Source organism: Cariama cristata, unplaced genomic scaffold (genome assembly GCF_000690535.1).
Source record: "Cariama cristata isolate BGI_N322 unplaced genomic scaffold, ASM69053v1 scaffold1980, whole genome shotgun sequence".
Lineage (NCBI taxonomy): Eukaryota > Metazoa > Chordata > Aves > Cariamiformes > Cariamidae > Cariama > Cariama cristata.
The window spans coordinates 1-24,706 of record NW_009595053.1 but is presented as its reverse complement, the minus strand read 5'-3'; the positions used below and the strand labels follow the sequence as shown (position 1 = coordinate 24,706).

At 41.3% G+C, this 24,706-nt stretch overlaps 1 protein-coding gene across 1 annotated transcript; it reads right to left on the bottom strand.

The window, feature by feature from the left end:
- Positions 1-1,840: 1,840 nt before the first annotated feature.
- LOC104161701 (colorectal mutant cancer protein-like) lies at positions 1,841-22,467 on the bottom strand (the record flags this gene model as incomplete). Its single annotated transcript, XM_009700231.1, has 6 exons — positions 1,841-1,855; positions 3,254-3,356; positions 4,385-4,507; positions 14,916-15,013; positions 15,979-16,185; positions 22,233-22,467. Coding segments are annotated over 6 exons (781 nt in total), but the record flags the coding sequence as incomplete, so codon positions are not given.
- Positions 22,468-24,706: the final 2,239 nt, after the last annotated feature.

Here is a 24,706-nt window from a genome sequence, read left to right as displayed (position 1 = left end):
CAGCAACACATTTAAAGCTAATTCAGTAAGGTGAAAAGTTTCTAAAATTCCAATGTATGGTACAATATTAAAGGAGGAGAAAATCCTAATAAAACCAGTAGAACAATACTGACATTAATGCAAACTTAGTCACATGTGCTTTGCAATAGCTAACAGTACATTCAAGCTGGTGAAGATTTATGCATTTAATTAGAAAAAAGAACACACTGTGAAATGCAAAGTTTTGTGCACTCTGGTGACTTAGAAAATCAAACAAACCCACCCTCAGATTAAGAAGTGAACATCTTAGGTTCTCTTGGCAAGAACCACCCATTCTTCTTGCTTTGCAAATGTATTATTTCTGCAACAAGTGTTAACTGACGAAGGTTGCTGTGACTCGAGGTGATTTGCGCACTTGTCTATAAGCTGCTGTGCTGGTATTTGAAACAGTTCCATAAAAGGAGTTATGTTTTTTTGGCATCTATTCTCAGGGTTGGTGCCATTTTAATAACAGGTACACTGGAACTGCAGCTAATTGTTTAATATTAAAGAGTTTTTTCACAATAAGGTAAACCTTTCACCACTTCCCTACTGGCCTTTTCCAGTATGCCAATAAATGAAGCAGTAGCTCCTTGTTTAGGCAAAATAACTGGTCGTCTGGCAAACTATAGCTACTGCTGAGGCTGCACGATACCAGTCTTGCTTTTGGATCTGTAAGCCTCATGGGAAGAAAGGGGGAGTGGCTTACAGTTACTGATGGTTTATCATTTATTCTAAAACACTTTTAGAGCACAATTGGCGGGGAAGATATGCAGTAAATGTAGTAAACCAATGTTCAGTTTATGCAGAAGCAGCAAATCATTAGGCCTGAAAAAGGCACTGAGGGACACTGCAGCTTTTTATGCCTTTAAACCCAGGTGCATTTTATGCTTTCTTAATTTGTATCTTTCCTTTAAAGACAGGTTTCAATTCAAATGCTTTAAGCTTCATTGTATTATGTTTAACAGCTTCCCTAGCGTCCAAGAAATAGAAAAAATTGAGCCTAACAGAAAATCTAGTGCGGCAGTGGTTTCCAGTCACCTTAAGTGAAACATGGACAGTTTGAGATGACCGCAAGAAGACAAACTGTAACTGCATTTTTGCCATGGTACACAGTGGATAATTTTCTTCTGTGTTTCTTCAGAAACAAGTGTGATCAGCTACCACTGAAGCTGATGGCAAGACCCCACATTCCTGTTTGTGAGAAACTTGTTGGCCAAAAAAAGGGAAACACCGTAGATAGATACTTGGCAAAACCATAAAGACAGTAAGAAGTCAATGTGCCTGTTCCCTCAACAGACTGGTTTGCAAAAATTTCCATTCACACCATGAATGAAAAAGTGCAATTATCTTTAGAAAGAGGACTGATCACAACCAATCCCAGGGCATCACTACCTACAACTTAATTTTGAAATCAATCAATGAGCATTGTCTTAACTTGCTGTTGCAATCAATCACTTATGATGTTGGCTTTGTAGCTGATGTATCAGACTCTACAGAAGTAGGAATCACTACCCTAAGAAAAGAAAAAAACAGCAGCTACAGTAATAAGAGATGTCATGAACACCAACTGCTAGAGTTTTAGATGTAACCGAGAATTAACAATGCCGTATTCTGAACACAAATTCCCACAACTGTTTTGGCTGCCTGGCCTAACCCAAGAGTAGACAAAAATGGTTCAAGTCCTCTAAAAATATTTCCTTAGTACTAGAAATTGGAGAAATAAATGAGAGAAATTACCACAATTCTAAATATACTAATAAAACTTGAGGTGCAACTCAACATGTAAAGCAAAAAGGTTAAACAACTCCTGAAATCAGATTCACTCAAAAACAGGCTGAAAAATACAAAGTAGCGGTGTAACAGAGTAACAGGCTAATGAACTTAATGGACTCCAGTTTGGCATGTTAAAAGAAACATGGAAGCTGTTTTTACCTACTTGGTCAAAAAGAAGCAAATTCTGAATGAAACAGGTGCTATGGCAGACGACTCCTGTATTTTGCTCCCTAGAGAAATCAACATGATCACCATGCTTTGCTTAATGTTTATTACCATAATAGGCCAACATTTTCAGTCAGTTTGGTAATACAGTAACATGATGTGACTTAAACAAAAGAGAGAATGTTAGTAACAAAAACTAACCTAAGAAGCTGTATGAAGACTTCACCATTCACATTCTGTTTGTGGCTGTATATCCATACACCTACACGTTTACAGTTTTGTGCCTATATATTCAATATTAAACAGGTACATCTCTTAATAAGTACCTTTTTTGGTCAAAACAAGTATAAAACGAAGACATTCTACCTCTTGATCACAGAAAGCTGTAATAAGCACTACACACATGACAAAAAGGGCCCAGCTTCTTGAAGAAAACCTTGGCTATAATGCATTAACAAGAAAAACCCAACTGTTTCACAAAATAATTGCAAACACCATGCAATATAAATACCAGGAGGTCTCCTGTTTCTTACCCAACCTTGGCACAGACTATCTGGCATAGTGAAACTCACAGCCTTTCATCCTCTTACGAACTGTAAGAAATACACCATTACCGTAGTTTTCAGAAATGCAGCTAGGGCTTCTGTGTTTTTTTTTTTCCCCAAATCAACAGGAGTTTTCCTACCTGATCTGTGCTGTGAGCGGCAGCACTGCAGGTACGGTGCAAAAAAGGCAAACCAGCCTACCATCTCCCTGCTCTGCAGCTGCCTGTTTAGTTGATTTCACCACAGCAGCAAGTCTTGAGGGTACAATACAGAGTTGTGTTCAGAGGGAGCTCAGGGACTGGAAAAACTCTGAAATTATCTCCAAACTACCCAAATTAAAACCTCTTAACATGAATTATTTTGCTACGTGACACTGTCGCCCATGGGACATACATAAAATGGAAGAGAAGCTGTATATAATGACACAGACAATGTACATAATTATAGCACGATAATTCAGGCACTGCCATTTTACATTATGAAACAGTCCTTAAGGTTAACACTTATATTATCCCCATGTCACCTCTCTGGGATCCCAGAGAAGGTGCTTAAGTGTAAGTAAGACTGTCAGCATTGACAGTCAGAGCTTTTAGTGTTTGAAGCTACCTAAAAGTCAGCCTCCAAAAGAAAGAAATTTGTAATGGCACTAAGCATCTTTAAAAGAGATGCATTTAAAGTGAAGTTTCATTGGTGTGTGGTCTAGAGTTCTCTTCTTCTAGTAAAGCTATTCTTTGTTTGAGCATCCTTACTTGTGTTTCGTGTCTCTCCACCATGGCCATCATTTGCGATTCCAGTTTCTTCAGCTTATTTTGATGCTTTTTCTTTGCTTTTTCATAAGCTGCTACCAAGTTGCTGTTAGAAATATGAGACAATACAAGGTCATTCAAAAAGGCTTGTTCATAGCAAGTGCTACAAAAATCTACCCCAAAACCCCACCTTGAGTGAGCTCCAAAGTCTGGGTACTGATCGTCTTCCTAAAATTTACTAGTGCTTTAAAATGTGTTAAATCCAAACCCAGATCAATGCTAATCTCTGCATCTTTTCCGGGGCAAGTACACACTTTTACCAGTAAATGTGGTTCAAGGAGCCAGCTAGAGGTTGCTGATGATGACCTCGCAGAACACTGTTCGTGAGTCAGGATAAGACAACACTAAACATGTCATGATTTACAAAAACATTGCATTGCCAGACTCTGCTTACAAAATCCAGCACAGATTTTGCATTCTCCATTTAAAAAAAATAACAGTTCTATTCAGAAGGTAGCATCTTGTGCTAATTTGTCAGCTGTCAAGTATCTTCTGTGCCTCCACCTTGACTCAGTAGGAAAGCTTGAGATGGGTACTGCTCCTCACCACAAGGGCTTTCAAGTATAATTTATTAATGAAAACTACATTGTGAGTGATAGGGTCCTTGCAGGAAGGACAGCTACAGTCCACCATATTCTCAGCCCATCCAAACACAGTGCCAGTAAAATCTACTGAGTAAGCAATAAAATTTAAGTGTGATTATCGAAGCCAGTCTATTAATAAAGAGGCTGGAGCCAAAGAAAAGGGAGCAGGTTTAAACTACAGTAACAGACTCATAAGTCTGACTAAATGGAGGGGTGGGTTTGTTTTTAAAAGAATGCATTTTCTAGTAACTCAGTTAAGATTAATCTACTTCCCCCACTCTGTTCTTAGCCATGTGGTTCTCAGTGTCTTCCTACATGGGAGGTTTATACCTCACCCATCTCTAACTATAACCTTAAAGAGTCAATGCGTGTGAACGCAAGGATCCAGAAACTGCTCATTAAAGTAGGGGGAGGATTACACTGCATTACCAGAACATGGGGAAAAAAAAAAAAATCAATGGTGTATCCATCTGCTGGTTAGATCCTTTACCTGTTTGCCCTTTTAAGGTCATTAACAAATTCTGCAGACTGCTGATGTCTAATTTCACTGCTCTTCGTGAGTCTCTCCAGAGCACTCACTAACTCTTGCACTCTAGCTTTCAGTTTCTTCTCCCTGGATCAGGAGAAAAGGAGGGAGAAAACTATTTTCAAAACAGAAATAACACTTCAGCTTGCAAGTGCATGAATGTTTGCCCTGTGGTGGGCTGACAAGCTGAAAATATTTTCCTTACTACTACTTGGATAACACAGGAGATAGTTCTTACATTAAACTTCTCCACAGATTGATTTTTACAACATTCACCATTTTAGAATGTAGGATGAGAGGTGTAGCAGACAAAAGAGAAGACAAACTTCTCTGGTGGATCATAGTCTTGTATGGATCAAATCACACCAAGAAATAATCACAGAGATGATACATAAATAAAAATTTAAGACCTGACACATGCCACCTACGGTGTCTTGAATGAGATATAGCAAAGAAAACTACCAAGGGAAATCAAACATCGTCATCGAGTCCAACTCCCCTGCTGTGGGCAGGGACATTTTCAAATGATCAGGTTCCTCAGAGCCCGGTCGTACCTGTCCTTGAATGATTCCAGGGATGGGGCATCTACAGCTTCTCTGGGCAACCTCTTCCAGTGCCTCACCAACCTCAGAGCAATTCCACTGATTTCAGTTACTGCCTCAAATTTATCCGAGTAATTTATAATACAGTCTGTATTACAGTAGATCACTGGTCTGTTTAGGAGGCAGCAAGTTCAGTGGGAAATGTGGCAGTGGGAAACAGAAAAAGCTAAGAAAAAGAGAAGGGAGTACAGACAGAAAAGGGCAAGCACAAGAAATACAGAAGAGAGTGCACAGGCATCTTCTTCTATGAGGTCCCCTTTTTCTTTCAAATAGCCACAGTAGTGAGGTTTAAAATGCCGATATAGTTACTAATACTTACTTACCAATTATGAACCAAAACCTAATTACATTAAGTGTGCCAAAATGGAACTGTAATATTTTTACGTTACAAATATCCCTATGAGGGTAAGAAAAAGCAATCAAGGCAGAAGTTCTGGGGAGGAGTAAGGATTACAGCTTGAGGTTTAAGATGGCTTTAAAAAGGATTTCCCAGTGCAGGTGAGCATGTGGCATGAGGTAGGTGCTTCTTCCCGGGGAGCTCCCTTCTGCAGAGCCGACAGCTACCCACAGCCCGCTCCTATACAGACACGGGACTGTGCCACCTCCTGCGCGAGGGTGCTGATGTGGAGACCCCGGAGTCTTTCTCTGTGACCCATGCTCATAGCACAGCCCAGAGAGAAAGATTTGAAAATAAAAAAAGGGGGATAAGAATGGCATGGAGCTGGGCCAAACTGGGACAAAGTTAGATTTTGCAGTGTTAAACCTTACACTTGGGAACTTTTGCACGTATGGAGACACTTGTCTGCATTATGCTGTCTAGAACTGCTCTGTGGCGATTTGCCTTTCTCTCCTGTTTTTGTTGCAGTGCTGCTGAGCAAGCAAACTGGATTTCATCTCAGTAACAAGACTACCACTAGCTCCCACATAAGCCCACTGAACCCAGCAGGCATGAATACCCTAAGGTTTGTGAAAGCTTCCCCAGCTCTGCAAAGACCGCACCGACGCTCCCCGAAACGCAGCTCCCCAGCCTGCGGTGCCGGGGCTGGCCGGGCAAGGGCAGCATTTTACAGCCAGAGACAAGGACAGCCCATGCGGCAGGTTTCGCTGAGCACCGCTGACGCACAGAAGGGCTTTCACAAAGTCAGCCGGGGAAATATTCCAAGTTAGCAGTTTATCCCAACACAGTGCAGCTGCTGGTTTACTGGCCAAATTAAAAAGGACATAAGAGGGGTCTTGTTGATGAAGAATCATCAGTATTCTTTATGTGTCCTTTCATTGAAGTAACATACTCTCAGTTTTCAAATTACGCAATCTTTCTCCCTAGTGGTTAAAAGCTCACTGCCATCCACTCCAAATTTACATTTTTTTTTTAATATCCTATCTTAGCAGCCAGAAAGACTCAGCACAGTCTACAGTCAAAATCTGTTCTGCAAAGAAAACAGGAACAAAAAAAAGTCCAGTTTTCACTTGCAACAGAAGATAAATAAGAAAAGATCAGACCTGGCAGAAGCCAGACGCGTTATCTAACATGAAGCTGATTTAACATTACCTGCAAGAAAAGCTGTGAAGACACTGCACACAGTCTCATGGGACAGAACCCTGTATAGCCACCATTTACTGCAGCTGAAGTCCTTAACACACCTGCTGAAACAAAAGCTCCATGGAAAGACTTGGAAGAACTCGCCGTGCATGGTAAAGTTTGATTGCTACCGTGACTGTTACCTGATAAAAGTATTATATCACCTGTTGTCTGGTCTTGCACTCACACCTTTCAACCAGTCACATTCAGTCCAAACTCAGATGAACATCAACAGGGACTTCTTTACATTTGGCCTATAACATGCTTGTCCTGCTGCTTGCCAAAGATACAGAGCCAGTGGAGTGGTAAGCACCAGGGGCCTCCACAGGCTAGTTAAATTTCAGACGCTGGTTCTGAACCATCTAGCTAAATAGGTAACAGTGGGTAAATCTACAGATGCCTCACATTTACATTTACACCAGTAAAACACACGTATTCCCTGAGCTGACAAGATCCACACAGTTCTTTTGGCTTTTCTGCACATCTTGGTCAGTGAAAACAGCACCAGCTAGTGCCTACTCCCACCTTAATGTCAGGGAAAGCAACGGGCTGTTTGACAGCATGTGCTGAATGTCCCAAAATCTTACAAAAACAACAGATAGGGATCTACTTTTACGCTTCCTGTTCACAATTTAAAACACACCTATCTAAATATCTTTACTTTGAGAGGCATTTCATAGAACACATAACACCCAAGTAGACAGAGCAGCAACAATAATGGCACAGTAAATCCTTTGTTTTAGTCTGTGAAATGGAGATGCATATACACTTGGTTAATGACTATTACATGCAAAAACCATGTCAGGTTTTCCCCTGGAGTGCTGTAGCTTCTATTTTAGTAGCAGATGAGACAGGTCAGAGCTGTACCTTACTGGCTGGCCAGCAAATGCTCTATCCCTTCGTAAAAATCCCATGCCTTCCACTTCTCTCCATTTCTATCACTAATTACTTACGTTTGGACAGAAAGAATTGTCCTTATTTGTGTCTCTCCAAAACTGATTGCTTAGTTCAGCACTGAATGGGAGTGACAATGAACCCTGAGGTGCTATTTTTATTCCTTTAATGCATTACAGGGTTAGCTGTCTCTATGGGATTTCTAGCACCACTTCACTCTCCTGATTGCTATTACAAATCAGCAGGGTATGAGGAATCAAGCCACTACAGGCTTAGTAAGACAGAATATTTTAAAACAATAGTCCTGGTCATATGCAGCATTCTTCCAGGATGAGAACGTGTCAAAGCTGCGAACCAGAGATGGAACTGCATTTGATGCGACAACCATATGAACATCCTTCCTGGAATGCCGTATGGCTGTGGCATGGCCTTCTGCTGCCAGACAGTCTTCTGGAGTCTGAAGAACAAAGTTGCACAGAAGCTTACACGCCAAACTCACGCTATTGTCGTGCCCCAGGGATGTAACACAGACCACTATGGATCCTGAGAAAGCATTTATGAGTGTATTTTGATGAAAAGAGGAAAGGACAAGAAAGGATTTTTAGGAGAACACTATTTCTGTGAGCCCCCAAGTCACAAGTCAATTGGACTGCAGAAGTCAGCCGAGCTTTTGCTCCCAACAGTTCCTCTCCCAACTGGCTACTGCCGCTGGAGCTGCGGAAAACACAGCCGCGGCACCTCATGTGCACAGAGAAAACGAGCACGTCTTCCCAGAAGAGGGAACAAACTTATGATCTGAGAGCATGGCTTGCTTCCAGCACAAGGGCTCTCTGTTGCAGGGCACTCCAGAAGTCAGCTAGGGAAATCCCTGACTGCTCCCTTTCCAACAAAAAGCTCAGAATAAGTGTATGCGGAGGCCTACAGCCTACTCCAACATCCACCAAAACCACTATTTTCAGTGAAGTGCCTAATAAGCTGGTAGAAAAGACTTTTGTTTCGTATTTTCACAATCAAAACACTCAACAGGCAGTTGCTAAGTGGTTTTCAAGGGCTTTTTGTTTCAGACTTACAGGACGGTTTGAATAGGGAAGCAAGCGGACAGGGCCTAAAGCTTTTTCTGGTTTAAAGGCTAACGCTGCAGAGAGCGAGGAATTCTGCCAGAGTCGTGAAGGGAACTATATAATGTTGGGTACATTTCTGCAGTTACTGTCAATCTAGCCTCCACACAACGACACCATGTTTGGCCCAGAATAATGTAAGCAAGGTCTTGCACGCCTTGTATTTTCCCTCCTGTCTGGGCTTTTCCAGACAGGTTTCATATGCCAGAAGTCTTCTCAGGCAGATTTTCCTGCCCTTGCTCATTTCATTGAGAATTCCCCAGCACTGCAAACAGGAAGCTGCTCTTCCCTGGCACACGGAAAGTTGATTTTTCTGCCCCTGGCTTGGAGTGTACCTAGCTAACTTTCCCTCCTGTGAAAGCACAAGCTATCGCCCCTCTGCCCTGGAGTCAAGAGCACCCACAGCTCTTGCCAAATCTGGAGCAAAAGAGTAGTAATGAGTTCTCTCCAAATCAGAAGGTAAGAAAAGTTTCCCACAGCTGGGCAGAGGAGTCAGGGGCCTTTGGGGCCAAAGTATCCTACGTCTTGCCATCCCTAGGAACGTCCTTTTACCCCCAAGGAGGCATTGCCTGCTACAAGCAGACCCCTTCAAATTCTGGCTCCCCTGTCCGAGTGGCACCATTAGCTTCAGCTCAGCATCTGCCCCTGAGCTCTGCATACACAAAGCCCTGACAGAGCAGAGGGGCAGCCAGCCCACTGGGACAGAGGCCCGAGGTTTCCTGGGCGTAGGTACCCATACAGGCTGGTCGGCCCACAGGCATATGGGGTTTGGGGAGAGAGGAAAAGCACCTCCTGCATGGTGCCCAGCTTTCTGCATGGTCCTCGCTTTGAAGGAGAGGCACACACCTTCTATCCTACACTTCAGTCCTAGAGCTTTTCCTAATGTCCTCCTGTTGTTTTAAGCCTGGCATGTTTCCTCACTCCCCTCTCTACCTTTTCCAGTTCCAGCTGAACAGGGTGACAGAGAATTGTTTTTTCTAGGCATTTGACTCCTCTTCTCTCAGGAGATAGCAGCTGGACATCTAAAAGGAATGTAGACAAATTCTCTTTTCATCAGCAGTTTACACTAACATTTTACATCAGACTGGCATGCAGAATCTCCAAGTCAATTTGAATGCATGCCTGTCTCACTGGTCTGGGTTGGCTTGCTAATGAAAACAACTAATATGTAATAGAACTTTTTTAAGAGGTAGCAAAACACCACTACGCAAATGCCAAAAGAGTCTTACAATCACTCTCTTCAAATGCCACATTGTCCTGTTTCACCTCCTCAGGCATCACTGGGCTCCAGAACACCCATACTGCCTGCTACCAGTGCAAACTTAGCCTTTTCTAATCACGGAGAAGACAGAGAGTGCTTTAAAAAACACTTTGCTTGTGTAAGATACTGTACTGCTTTTTTCCTGATTGTCAGATGCTTAGAGCAGATCTCCAAAAGCAGACGGTACCACAGGCATGTATTACACCACTGACCATGGGGAGACAAGCCAGGTGTGGACCCAGAAACAACAGACCGGCAGCAGAAAGGGAGAACAGGCCTGGAGGGAGGCAGCAGCAATGCCTGCCACGCTCACTGCTCAAACCCCCCACCCAGCGCTGTGCCAGCCCAGCCTGGAAGCTCTCCAGACCTGGAGCTATTTGGAGCTCCCTGTGATGATTATATCCAAGTGCACAGCAGCTCAGCAGTTCAGATAACCAGCACAGTGGTAAGGAGAACAACTTACTCCATGTCAAAAACAGAGAAAAAGAAAAGTGATGATTATCTGTGATGCATATAGAAAAAATAGCTACCCGAGGCACTTCTGAGGAATCTGTCCCTTATATCACCATGAGTCATTTCTCTTCTTGCGAGAAGGCTTCTCCCAGTGGGGCTCTCCAGGGGGATTTCCAGAGACAGGCCATGCCTCCTGAACCCCTCAGGCAGCCAAGGGAAACCACGGCAGGAGACTGCACAGTCATAAAAATGACAAGTGATCCTTGAAATTTGCAGTGACTGCAATCCATGCCAATCACTGGCTTTCCAATGTCTGAGAGTTGCGTATCTCCCCATTTAATGGACACGATAATGAGAAAACAGAAATAAGCAAATGTAACTGACAAAAAACAGCCAACAATGCACTGGAAAAACCCATCAGTGGCACCTGAATACCAACTCCTGCCTCCCTCCCGCCAGTTTTATCCACTGTATGTTCATCCTCTACTTTGGCCAAACAGAAAAAGGATTTTACTGATTCAATTCTTAAGAGCCTTTTTAAATCTGAATCATTACAATATGATGTGTTTTCGGTGCTCCTCTTTTCATTTCCAAGACTTTGCCTTACTGATGGTCAAGATAGGCCTGAATTTCAGAGATGCTTCTACCTACTCCTGGATCTTGCTATCATGAAAATAAGGGTGGCCCTTGAAAACATGCCAAGCTACGATGTCATCACATGAAGTTTGTGGAAGTTTAAAATAAAGGAAGGCGGCTTGATTTATCTCTGGCTGACAGTGTGTCAGGAAATTGCCGCTGCCATGCCTTGGCACAGCTTTCTGTTGAAATGGCTGCCCTCTCAAAACAAGAAGTTTGGCACAACACAGGGTTGTGGTTCTTTGGACGTGCATAAGGACACAGACTGCAAAAAACATTGCTGCCTCAACAGACACACAGAAGCTATTGCAATAGGATGAATTGTCTATGTCCTACCAGAAATACCTGCAGTTTCCACTTGCAGAGAGGCAGGACTACAGCTCTGTGCAAAATGTAGTTTTTGTTAAGGGAAAAAGAACTGTTTGCCAGTCCTACTGATTACAACCCTTTTCCCTCTCCACAGTGACTTCCCAGTTAGTAGCATCACTTACTAGGTTATCTCTCAGTACAAAAGTCATCAGACATGATAAATATATATCTTCTGTGTTGTGTTGCCAGATGAAAAGTCACCCTTTCGTGAGGGATATACTAAAACACGTCTAGACTGACACAATTCATGTTACCCTGCACAGCCATCAGAGATCATAATTTTGTGCTAACTGATGACCCAGCTGGGGTCTGAAGAGTCAGTTGAGATACAAAGTGTTTTGTCTGCCATGGTCCTTACCTAGTATTGTCAGATCCTTCCTACCCAAATATTTTAATGCCTATAAAGGATTCTCTAAATACATACACAAAACGCAACCCTTTGCAGACAGAAAGGCTATCAGGATACAAGGAGAGACTGCAGGAGGACCTCAACAATCAATGCATTTCTAATAAGGCCTGGGGAGAGGGACTAGTTTCAGTCTTGCCAGCTTGGCCATTTTTCACAGAATGAAATAACTTAGCAGAAAAAAAGATTAGTTGTATCACCATTATTACAGCTGGAACAGGATGTGTCTCTAAATTAGTGGCCTTAGCCTGCAATACCAGAAATCTGGTAACCTAGATATAATTTTTACAACACGGAACTTGCAGATAATTTACATTTCTACTAGGTAGCATAGTGATCACGGAAAAGAAAAGTGATTTCTGTGGAAAGCCCGTAAGATGGGTTTCCATGCTGAACACTGCTACGGGAAACTCTGAGTCCTGCTAGAACAAATACGTCACTAAACAATAAATGAAGAATTGCTTGTGTCTTGAATTTCTGCTGATGGGCACTACCAATGACAACTCGAGGAGCTTGACAACATGCTGGCTGCTGGATTCCAGATTTATGAGAAAATCCACATCTGCAGAGAGAAAACAGGCTACCTCTGTGGATGAGACTGTTCTGCTGCAATGCCATTTGCAGACTATGAACAAATAAATGCTTCCAAACCACACCAAAACCCAAACTGTAACTGCCTCCTGCTGTTTTATTTGGGTTTCACTCTATTTCAATTAACTGAGAAGAACCTGACAGTTCTGCAGCAACAGAAGGGCAGAATGGGAAAGCAGCAGCGGGGGGGGCTGCCAGGGCTTTTGTTGCTGTGAAGACGTGATGGGGAGGGGGCAGCAAGCAGGGTCGCTGATTGGTATCACATTCTCTGACAAAAAGACTCACAGGCAACAGGATTTTTGTCCTTGTCCTTGCAGCTGCTGTCCCCTCCACCAGTGCCTGCTGCCTGGAGTAACAACGGATATGTCCAATTTCTGGATGTATGCACTAATTGCAACAAGCACTGAAATACTCCTAAACATTGGCATTTAAATATTGCCTCTAGACCACAGATTCAGTGTGCGATATTCACTCATTTCACATCTCCCTCCTGCCCATCAGCAAACACAGTTACTGGGCAAAATATTTTTTATTTTGAATTCTGGTCCTACTTCTTTGGTGGGTGAGAAGGGTGCTAGGGGGAGCCACCAGGCTCTCTCCTGGTTCGCACATGGTGCCAGAACTTGTTTTCCCATACAAGCAGGAAGACCACTGAGGGATCAGTACACGCTAAGTGCAAAGAGTTAAATCCACTTTGTCCCTAAAGATATCACAGTCACTTCAGACCATTCTGCATTGTTGTAGCACTTGCAGAGAGGAAAATGCACTTTGATTATTTTTAAAACTCTTCTGTGGATCCATGATGTTATAAATGTCATTGTGATACCTGAGGCTCTGGATGGCAGTTAGGAACTGCTGGTATTTTTTAGCATAGTTGTGGCTAGATAGGTTGCAGTAAGCTTTCTCCATGTGCTAGACAGACCTTCTACTGACTTTCAGAGAGAAGACTTCAGGATAAGGAGACTAAGCATTCAGCCTGGTTTGGCTGGCACACTGATTAGGGAGAAAAATACCCTGCCCACGCACCTCACGGGAACTGCGCTTGAGACCCACTGGCAGCAGCAATTACATTTAGTACAGTCATATTTCCATTACACAGAGAGTCTTCAGTCCAAAATTTATGTACAGATTAATCTGATTATTTTTCTTCCCCATTTCTGCCTGACAAACTGTACTTGTTAGGCCCCTGGATGGAAATCCATGCTAATCAACTTTAGGCCTAGTAGATAAAGCAAAGTTGTTTTCTCTGTGTTGTCAGCAAACCACATTTTATGACTATACTCAAGCCTCTGCTAACTAAGGTCACTGGCATCTTCTTGAAATGCAGGAGCAAATAACAAGGATCAGGAAAAAGCTGCAGCTTGAGTGAAGACAGAAAGTGCCACTGGAGCTGCTCAGACTGGGACTGGAGTGTGCATGGTATGGGGGAGCCCAATGGCTCTATGCAAAGTTTATGCAAATGACTTTGTTGATGGGTTTTATCCACCCACACACAAATGACAGTTGTGATTATTTTAACCACAGAATTTTGTTTCCTGCATCAAGCAAACTAAATACTCAGCAACTGCCAGACTATTAAGCAAATGGTATGAGATGTATTGATTCTCCAGTGGTAACGATCTCTCATTTTTACATAATGCCTTTCAGGCTTAGGTGTCCCTAGGCACACTACAAGTTGTACCTATGAAAAAAAGCACTTCAGGAATGAAACACCACAGCTGCCTGAGAGGGCATTCCACCATCAAAGAGGGTGCAAACACCAGAAAAGCAAAATACACTCTTCCCAGCCAAAATTCTTAGTAGTATTTTGGACAGGTTCTAAACACAATAATCAGATTAGATATTAGATAACCATGCCTCAGAAAAGGTGAAACAAGTACTGAAACAACTATCGAAACAGTGAATATCTTTGCCATGAAGTTTACCGCATAGCTGGTGCAGCAAAAACTGCTGCACAAACAAGTATCTAGTTAATATATAACTGTACTGAAAAAGCCTTGGCTTAAAACCTGGCTGTTGATAAAAGCAGTTTGTCAAGACATCAATTTTCTCTCTTGTTGGAAAGCTAATGCTTCACACAATGTCGTTCATAATTGAACTGTGGCTCTACTTACATACTCAGAAGGCAAATGCACCATCTGAGTCATCAAAGTCACTGCAATTTCCACTCCTGTATCTCCTACCCCAGTTCTAATCTGTGACCAACCTTCTTAACCAAAGATCACACTTCAAATCCTGTCTTCACTAAAGGTTTTCTGTGTGCCCTCAAGGAAGTCACGTCACTGTTTTGTGTCTCATATTCTCGCCTGAATATGGACATTCCTGACATTTTGAGGGGTTCTTAGGGATACAGTTAATCTGAATTTTAGAGAACCTCAAGGAAAATGGAACTGAGCACCATGTGAGGACTTTCATCAGCTGAAGAACAACAGCAAAAGAGACGGGAAGGTTAGAAGAACTTCCTTCTCACAGGAAAAATTTGTGATCACTCTTAAAATCACTTGAGGGTAAGAACGAAGGCTCAGAACTAAACTTCACCCTGGACCTACAGAACAAGTCATGTCTCTGGTGAAGGAAGCTGCTTACCGCCTGAGTGCGTTTGTCAGTTCAGCAGTCAGTTCACTCTCGTCGTACGGTCTCAGCTCAGCTAGTGTTAACGGCGTTACGGTGCCATCACTGCATTCCTGAGAAATGAGGAAAGGCCATCTAATTTGAAGTTACTTACCATCTTAATGGGAAAACTCTGAAAACCTCTTAGTTCAAAGCAACTTTTAAAATGGAGGTGAAATAAACCTCACAACGTCACAACAATGTGGCAGTATATCAATACACCAAAAAATGGACTAAACGGATTAACACTTCACAAATCCTTCTAAATGTTTCCTAAACCACCACAGCTCAGTGATTTGTGGAATTCTGCTATAGTGTGCATAATGGCTGGTTCCTTGTATTACTTTTGACACCACACTTGAAATAAAGAAGCAATGGATAAAACAATTCAGATGATGCTTTGCCAAAAACAAGTAAGAAAGACACAGTTATACACTGGCTCTGGATTTTGTTTTTAAACATATTACTGAGGTTTTCAGGGGACACAGCACTAAAATAATAGGATTAAAGTTTTTCTAGGTATCACTATTTCTTCATGCAAATTATTAATGTAAATGCAGAAATTTGTTTATTTTGCATTATACTGGGGGAAGAATCTTCATTCTCAAATCATTACAAACTGACTTGGAAAAAGAGACTGTCATTACAGTTCTCTAACCGATTCACAGAAATGAGCTCTATTTTGTCATATTTTGTGTTTGGAGTAGGGAGAGGATGGCATTTTGCTTAGACTCTCTTCCACTGTTTCCAGTGAGTGGCAACAGGCAAGATACAACATGTTCAACCACAGTAGCTTGTATGTTTGGCAAGAATGGCTTTGTTGTACTCCTCCCCAAAATGACAACCTTATTTTAATAATTCCGCAAAGCCCTCTTAAGTCACAACACGGAAAGAACCACATAACAACTGGAGAGGAGAGAAAAGATGTACATATAAACTGAAGAGGAGAATGATTAACATGCTGAAGGTTGCTATAGGGAGGAGAAAGGTACAATAAATCGTGTTTACAATGATTTTGGAAACTTGTTTGACTCCTGACCTTGCCCAATTTGTCTTTGCTTCCGCTGCTGGTTGAGCTGAGAGATCTCATTCTCTGCTCTTTTTGCTCTTCCACTTCAGACTTCAAGTGCTCAATATGGACGAGGTAGGCCTGCTCCTGGGCCTCTCGAGTGCTCAGTTTCAATTCCAATGCCTTCTTCTCCTTCTCTAGTAGGTAAAGCTGTGCCTTGAGCTCTGCCATCTCCTCCTGTTGAAGAAACACTATCAGCATGCTGCTTCACGGGACTACATACCTAAAAGAAGACGAGGTTAAACAAGATTTTCATCCACTCCTATTACTTGAGTGTTCTTTCCATGGAGAACACTATCAGCATCCAGAAGGCTTTTTATAATCATGCACTGTATTTGTCAAAAAAGACCAGCACATCTTGAGACTGAGTATGACGAGTTGTACCATTGCTTTATCAGCTTCAGACACCAGCTCAGAGGCAACAGAGAAGCTAATATGGTGCTGAAACTAGAGTATCAGGGATCTGAGAGGGTTGCCACAGCTGCTGAAACTTCTTTGGTTCTCGTTTGCCCTTCAGAGGCCATTGTCCTAAAAACAGCAGTGTCTGACTTTCTTGTCAAACAGCTCCCTAAATGCCAGCTGCCACTTTCTTACTGATAAATAAGAATTAGAGTTGGTTTATCTCATTACAGTGGAACAGGTTTGAGTGACTAGGACAGCAAACATAGATCACATATTCCTGCCTCATAATACCAGCCTCTGAGGTAGAACGAGTTAGTCAAAAAGGGCAACTGGCTATAGCATCATCAAATGTCCATTTTTAATCTTCCTCCTCCAGATGGCCAGAATCCCAACTATACACAACTGGAGGTTGACAAAATTGCACCCCCTTATAGTCTTCCATAAATATGATCCACAGAAGATGGACACTGGTGCTTCATAGAAAGAAGCTCAATTCTGAGAGCTAGTTCTTGTAATTCTGCCACTCTGATATTTATGACAGGGCTGTCAACTACTGTTAACACAACAGCTGCTATTTGAGGACAGGCCTCTGCTTTAACATCTGCTCTGACAGTGGCTAGGCAGAAGTGTAAGAACAAGGCATGAGTGCAGTGACTCTTCCTTCAGCACTTGCTCCCAGCCTCCTATGCAATGCAGCTGATGGGTATCCTGAATCAGAAGGCTCTTCTACAAAATGCCTAGTTGTTTTCTGAACCCAGGAAAACCCAGCATTCACGAAATATTTAAAGAGATAGTCCTAAAACACAGTTTACATTATGTGTTAAAAACCAACATCAAACAAACAAAAGAGCACCCAAAAAAACCCCAAAACCCTGAACTCAGAACCATATTCTCACTGTTGAGCTTGCTGTGCCCTAGGTCACCTCATGGGTGAACACTGAGTTCATGCAGCCATTTTCTGTATTACAGTTCAGTTCTAGACTTGTTCACCGTGTAAACATCTCTGAAAGATAGAAGTTTCTTGTTGTGTGGCCAGCCTAGGAACAAATTGCTATTTTAAATTTTTTTTTTAAACAAAAAATCATATTCTAGTCACAAAAATATCAGAGGTATCTTACCTTATCCTTCAAAAATAATGCTCTTTGTATTATATCCATTATTAACAAAGATTATACAAACACAAATCTTGGCACATATTTAGACTAACTTTTTCTGTAGAAGAGAATCTATGTTTCTACCAAAAATTTAATGTCTGGATTAAGTGTAAGCAGTGCAGTTAAAACCAGCATACAGTAAACATAGGTAATCATTGGCTTATTCAGAATCAACAACGATGCAAAAATAAAATCCATATCCTAAAACCCCTCAGGCTTGGAAAGTTTTCTATGAGCTTTAAAATAATTCATTTATTCATCTACTTGTTTGTGAACTTAAAATTAGAAGCACAATCAGTTTCATTCAATGTGGTTTACAGAAATTTAGTTGTCAGGCAAACTTACCATTAATTTCCTTTGTCAACAGTAAAAATGTAAATAATACTGATAAATAATGATGGGGAAATTTAGTTATGGGAGTTGAACTGGATTGTCTGGTATACTTAAGTGTATGCATTTAGCTTCTTAAGCCTCTATTTCTAAAGCCATTAATCTACTTAGCCTGCTTAGTAAAGGCTGAGGAGTAATTTGAACAGAGTATTTTGGCGCTTATGTGAATAGAAGATACTCTTGACAGAGGGCTATCTATGTGGGAGAGTCATGACAAGATCTTCCCAGGTTGGAAGCTGAGGCTAGGCAAATTCAGCTTAGAAATAAGGGACATTTATTTCCTAAAAGAAAAAGGTGAATTTAACCAGTGCAACAACGAATTTGTGGATCTTATTTTTCCGATCACTTAAAAGTTTTAACTTAAAGACTGGATGTTTGTTTGTACTACATAACCTAGCTCAAAATAAATTTGAGGATCAATGGTTAAGTCCTTTGTTTATGAACACAGTAAATGGTCATCAGATACAAATTCACAAGTTTGCATCCTGTCCCCAAAGACATATCATGGACTCCAAAAGCCACACCCATACATGAGTTTTCTTATGTCAAGACAATGTGACTCTGAAGTAGAGAAGCAAAGACAAAGCAGGGGCAAAGTGGAAGAACCATCAGCCAGTGTCTTACAGAGGCTCCCAGGGAAGGAACAGGAAGGAATGGGGAGGTTGAAGTTAAAAATTAAAACTACAGTTGACGATTCTCGTATGAATACATTCAATCTGTGAGGCAGGGTGGCAACAGTAACGTTTTGTGTGAGAAAATTTAAGTAGCTCAGATTTACTTAAGAGAGTTAATTAGTCTTTACATATGCAGTAATATCTTCCATGAAAATATCTTTTCTAAAGATAGCATCTAAATTTAATTTCAATGACAATATCACCTTTGTATATTTACTATCCCCTTTTTTTCTAATTACAAGATGCTGGTGAAACACTTTGCAATTTAACATATCTGCTTCTTCAGAGTGCCAAAGCACAAATGGCATTTACAAAATGAAACCCTGAAGAAGGAGGTAGCAAGCAGCCACTCTTCCAGTTAATTGCAGAAGACTTACACAACCCATGCAAATTCACAAGCTTCATGCACCAAATCTAGCAGTCACTTCAGGACTAATTAACTGAATACTGAGGAACATTTTTTACTTGCTGTCATACTGTAATTCTGACTTTGGGTGAAAACTTCAATGAAAATTAAACACTTCTGACTCAATATAATCAGAAACAACATGGCATCCTCAAAATTAAAATTTGTGTTGGATGTGCTTATGTTAGAACAATAAAACAGCAAGGACTCTTATGTGGCAAAAAGTTCTAAAAGTCATGAAAAGGGATTCCAGGAGGATCACAGTACACAACGTGGACTATACCAGCCTGCAGAAGTAAAACAAGTATCAAAGCAGATAAATGCCATGCTCTAGTTAACTGCATTTTACTATATATATCTATAAGAGCATGAAATCCTGTAACAAAGGTGGACAAGAGGATTCTTAACATTTTCTGCAAAGAGACTGTAGTCTCAAAGCACGTTTGAGCAATATTATCACCACCTGTACATAAAAGAGGAAAAATTATCAGTGTAGAAAGCTGAGATTTCTTATCTAGATTAAGTCCTTTGAAATGCAGAAAGGCTGTAAACCAAGCATTATTTACACTCATCAGAAGTAATCTCCTTGCTAACTGGGGCATGACAACAACTGACCTCAAAGCAAGATCACTGAATGATGACGAACTGCAGAAAAGGATATATTTGGAAACATGGTTAATTATTGCTTGAAGCAAAGAACTGGATTTTACAGAAGTACTGGTGGACCACTACGTCTTACACTCTGGATCAGTAAAAAAAATAAACAGGGAAACAGAGAAACCATCCCCATATCATTTTTTATGGATATTTTCATCAATAATGAAAAACTAATGGTGTAAAGGCATTTTCAGAACATTATCAGCATAAGACATAGGTGCAAGAAGCAATATGACTGATGTGGTATCAGTTTTTACAGGGAGTCATAAATGAAAGGTGCCAAAAGATGCAGCAGAGATTCCAACACAGATACACGTTTCAGGAAGACAGCAGCAGTTCGTAAGACCCAGCAAGGCAGGAAATCCTTGAGTAGCTCAATTATGCTGTACCATCCTTGCTAGGAATGTAGAAAGGAGAAAACAAATTAAGAGCTGCTACATGATGAAGTCCTCTGCAGCACAGATGAGTCCATCTGCTTGAAGTTAAATAAAATACTGTAAGGAAATTTAAATTTTGCAGTCGTCTCAGAAGGTGGCAGATGCATACACTATTCTGTATGAGGTACATGTTTCAACTAATAGATACAAACAATACACTTCGAAAGCCAAGACAGCCATGAGTCCTGTCCTTAGGTTCAGCTATGTTATAGCTTGCTGAACATATGAGCAAGGTGTAATGCAGACCTGAGCAACAACCATGGATGCTAATAAGGTAGCACATTCTCCTGGGACAAAAGCAAGCAGAGTGTAGCTGTGCCTTTTGTAAAGCTTTATGCATAGAAGAAAGAGAGGAGTTTTCAGTTTCTGCAACAAGAGAGCACTTGCCAACAAATCCATTCCAAGCTTTGACAAACTTGAGTTTTCACCATGTCCCTTTCAGAAACCTAGGGATTTCCTGCAGTTGTGAATTCCAGCAAAGTACAACAAATTATAATCAATAACAGTACTGTCAGTTTCTCTGTACCAGAAAGGACTGAAGGTGACTTCAGTCACCTATGTAAAATGTGTGTCTATTCCAGTGCGCACTGCACACAAACCAAGCAAGGTTCAAGGGACAATTCCTGCAGTGAAAACCCACTGTGCTAGGTCCAGCCAAAAGTTATGAGTGGACACCCTATAAGAAAAACGAATTAGATGATTGTTTAGTGAACGAAAGGGCTACCAGCACTCAAAACTGTGCCAGAAATTATGATATGCAACTGTTGGTGTTCCTGACAGGTCAGGCAATGCAAGGGCACTAATCATAAGGATAGCTCTGCAGTTTGCCTCTACCAATCAATTTAAAGATAGATATAAGAATGGTGTCCAAGAGATTTCAGGGAAGATCTGGATGCAAAAGAGGAGAAGGACGTGTGGTATCTGAAATATACATCTAATTATCTACAAATGCCTTCCAGTACATCTTGCATGCTTTAATTATGGGGAATATATTGCTGTAGGCCACAATGTATTCAAACAACTAAGATAACCTTAAATCTTTTTTTTCTGAACTGCAAAAATTGAACGCATTACTGCAAAATTGTATTTGTCATCCTGGAAAGGTAGCACCACTAAGAACATAATTATCATTACCAAGCTACCAGTTAGCCAACAGCAGCACATCTGAACAAAAATCTATAGCTTTAGAAGCTTACAAAACTATTAGGATTTGCTGTCCCACACAATCTGACAGATCTGATGATCTGACACGATCCCACCCTCTGACATACCTGCCATTAGTTGACCAATATAGCACTTGCTAACATGCAAAAATTAAACTTATTTAAACAGAATCAAACCCAGACGATTTCTAAATGCAGACGCGCACTTGTATTGACTTAATATATTCCTCTGTTTTAGTTCACCTCTCAAAGTCAATACAGAAGCCAGATTTAAAATGATATAAACTCTATACCTAGTCAATAAAGTTCAGTTTTTCTAGATCACATCTTTAGAAATGGACATATAAACCAGGCCTGAGGGACCAGATTTTTCTCCAAAAACCTCTGTTACTGCAAGTCATTACACATTGCCCTCTGCTCGGGCTCTGAACTGAGCTACAGGTTGCTACACAGTGCCTAGGACAGCCCTGGACTTGTGACCGACCGCTGAAGAGCATTACATTCTGACAGACCATTCCTCCTCCCACAGCAATACTAAAAGGAGGTTAATTTGTTCTGCTTCAGATCACAAATATTCAAGATGCACATTTGCAAGCTTATAAGTAAAGTAATGAACTGTCTCTTGGGAAGTGCTGTATCATGCTTTTGGTCACCCTCAAGCAACTCAACTGCCATATCTCTTAGAGAGAACATCTGGTTTGTCAAGGAGAGTGTTCCAAGTTTAGAGCCACAGATGAAGTCCTTGCCTAACTCAAAACACACATAGCTCATCACTGTTAATGCACTGCCTTCTGTCACCTTCTGACTGCTGGATTTTCAGCTCTCATTATTTGTTTCAACAGAGTTACCTTTACTACCCAGTGATCACTATCAAAGCCTCCCATGTGTCTGACTGAGCATTGTCAGCAGTGCAGTTAGCCTGTTGGATATAAATAAAATACCTTCATTGCCATAAGTTCCTGCATCAAGACTGCATTTTCCAGGTCTAGTCTCTGGCTGTCTCCACGAGGTTTAACGTCATAACTAAGGGGATCAATGTGGATGCTTTCCAGCTCCAGCATCGTCAGTTTCACTGCTGCCCTGTCATTTTTCAACTGCTGGATGTAATCCTTCAGCCGCTGCTCATCCTCCTTTGTAAATTCCGTATCACAACTGCTTGCAGTTGAGCTGGTAGTACTGGAAAGAGAAAGAATGGTATTAAAAAAACATTTGAACAAAGTCTGTATTTTTACATCAAACACTCTTCCACATCTGAGTCTTACTTAAAAGTTCATAGAAAGGACACACATAGTGTGGACTGGACCTTGCAAGGTTCAGAAGAAGCAGAGAGGTGTGACAAATTCAGAAAACAAATTAATTCTCTAAGCCGCATGAGAAAATTGAATCATGTGACAACTTCTCTGCAAAGCCAGATATTTAGTAACATGTAACTGAATTATTTTTTCTGGAATGGTGTCTTCGGAAACAAGTCTTTTTTTTAATTAAAAAAAAAAAAAGCTACTTAAGATTTCTTAGCAATGCCCTAGCATGGTAAGCTTCTCTCTGCTGCTCAGACACTGAATTTTCATCTTCTTTGGGAAGAAACATCTGGTAAGAAGAATCAGCCCACGCTTCATTTATCTGTGCTGATGGCAATACCAGTTATCATCTCAGACATTTTAAATGGATACTTGTAGGAATCAAACTCAGCAAAATTCCACTGACAGATACCAGGAGGTAGCATCTTTCAATTCATGTTAAGGTATATTCCTCTGTAGACGGACATTCCTTCAGGGCTGGAGGGGTTTAAAACCAACCCATAATTTAGCAGGGTTTTTAATAAAAAGTCATCATCAGACTTGGCAGAACTTCTATCTACAGGCATCAAACAAATGGCTGCCCATTAGCCTGCCTGACAAATGTTTACACAGAGATCGCAGAAAGGGAGAACAAATGTCTTAAGAGCAATGGTGGCTCAGTGCTGCCTACCCACCTACACACATGCCAGTGCTGCAGGGGGCTGAGACTGATACAGCCATAGCATTCCAGGGCTGAATATAGTCGCAATAACACTAAAAGGAAAATAAAATGCCGTGTTGTTTCTATAACCTCACCCAAAGCTGCCTGCTGTCTCCTGAGGTCCTCTAATCAGCTGCCGGGTGAGGGATTAGTCATCCATTAACTGTGCTTGTCTGGAATGCTAGATGATCTCAGTTATCAGCAGGGGAATAAATCACTTTCTGTATCAAATTGCACTGCTGTTCAACATTTTTGTAGGAAGAAAAAAAGCCCCACCTGCTACATGCTGTGAGAGTCAAGATGATGTCCTAAAATATATTATGCATGAGAAAAAGGGGAAGCCTATCAAGATGGGCTTGATTTTTCTCTTTTCTCTTGGTTCTACTTCAGCTAAAGCTACACTGATTTTTAAGTGCCTCAAATAATTGCCAATCTTCCCACAAATTCCAAGCACAGACTTGGAGGAGATGGAGAATTGGCAGGTCTACAAAGATTCGTCAAAATCCTTCCCTCATGAAATATCGCATTACAGTTCTTTACTACATTTCTCTGTCAATTTCCCATTATTCCTTCTTTTTCTTAGGAATAATAGGTGTGGTATTTACAGCAAGTGTAAACTGGTCTTTGCTTTTGTTTTCATCCATTTCCATCTGCAGTGAGGCGAAAAACACCCAGTACCCACCCTACACAGAAACCCTTTCAGGTTGAAACTAATTTTCGTTCATACTTTGTTGTTCATTAGAGACCCTCGAAACGCTTAATAAATCTTGCTTTACTGAGTTTAAAGATACCTCTCTGAAGTAGATATTGATATAAAAATCATGAGGACAGACAATGTGAGAAATACTTAATTCTGTACCGGTCATGTTGCAAGTTTCGTCCTGTTGCAAAAGCACCCAAAGACAGCAATTGCACAGCTTTTCTGGATTTAATGTAAAACAGCTGCTGTTGGAGGAAGGACAGCTTTTAAAGCCTACACAAGCTTCAAATCTTGGGACACAAAGAGCTCATCTCAGTTTTCACTTGCAAAGGAAAGAAAACCTAGCTCTCCTGCTGGGAATGAAACCTTAGCAAAAATGCTGAAAGTCTATTGTTATGTTGTGTTGGACCTCGTACTCAATCACAGATTTTGGCCCTAAAAGATCCACGGCTATGCATGTATATTTTAGGGGAAAGCAGTCCAAACTAGAGAAGGCAGTCTGGGTTGCTGCCAGCGATACTCAGGCTGCTTTTACTTCAGTCCTGGCTGGCTGCCTGCCTGCAGCTGAGTTGGCTCCTCTGGTGAATTGCTAGCAAGCTGCTCTTCTTCTTTTTTTTTTTTCCCCCCAAAGACAGCGAGGGGAGCTTAGCAAGGAAGCTGTCTCAGCCAGCACACAAAGGGACAAAAACTTTCCCTCTCCCCCCACATTTAGCAGCA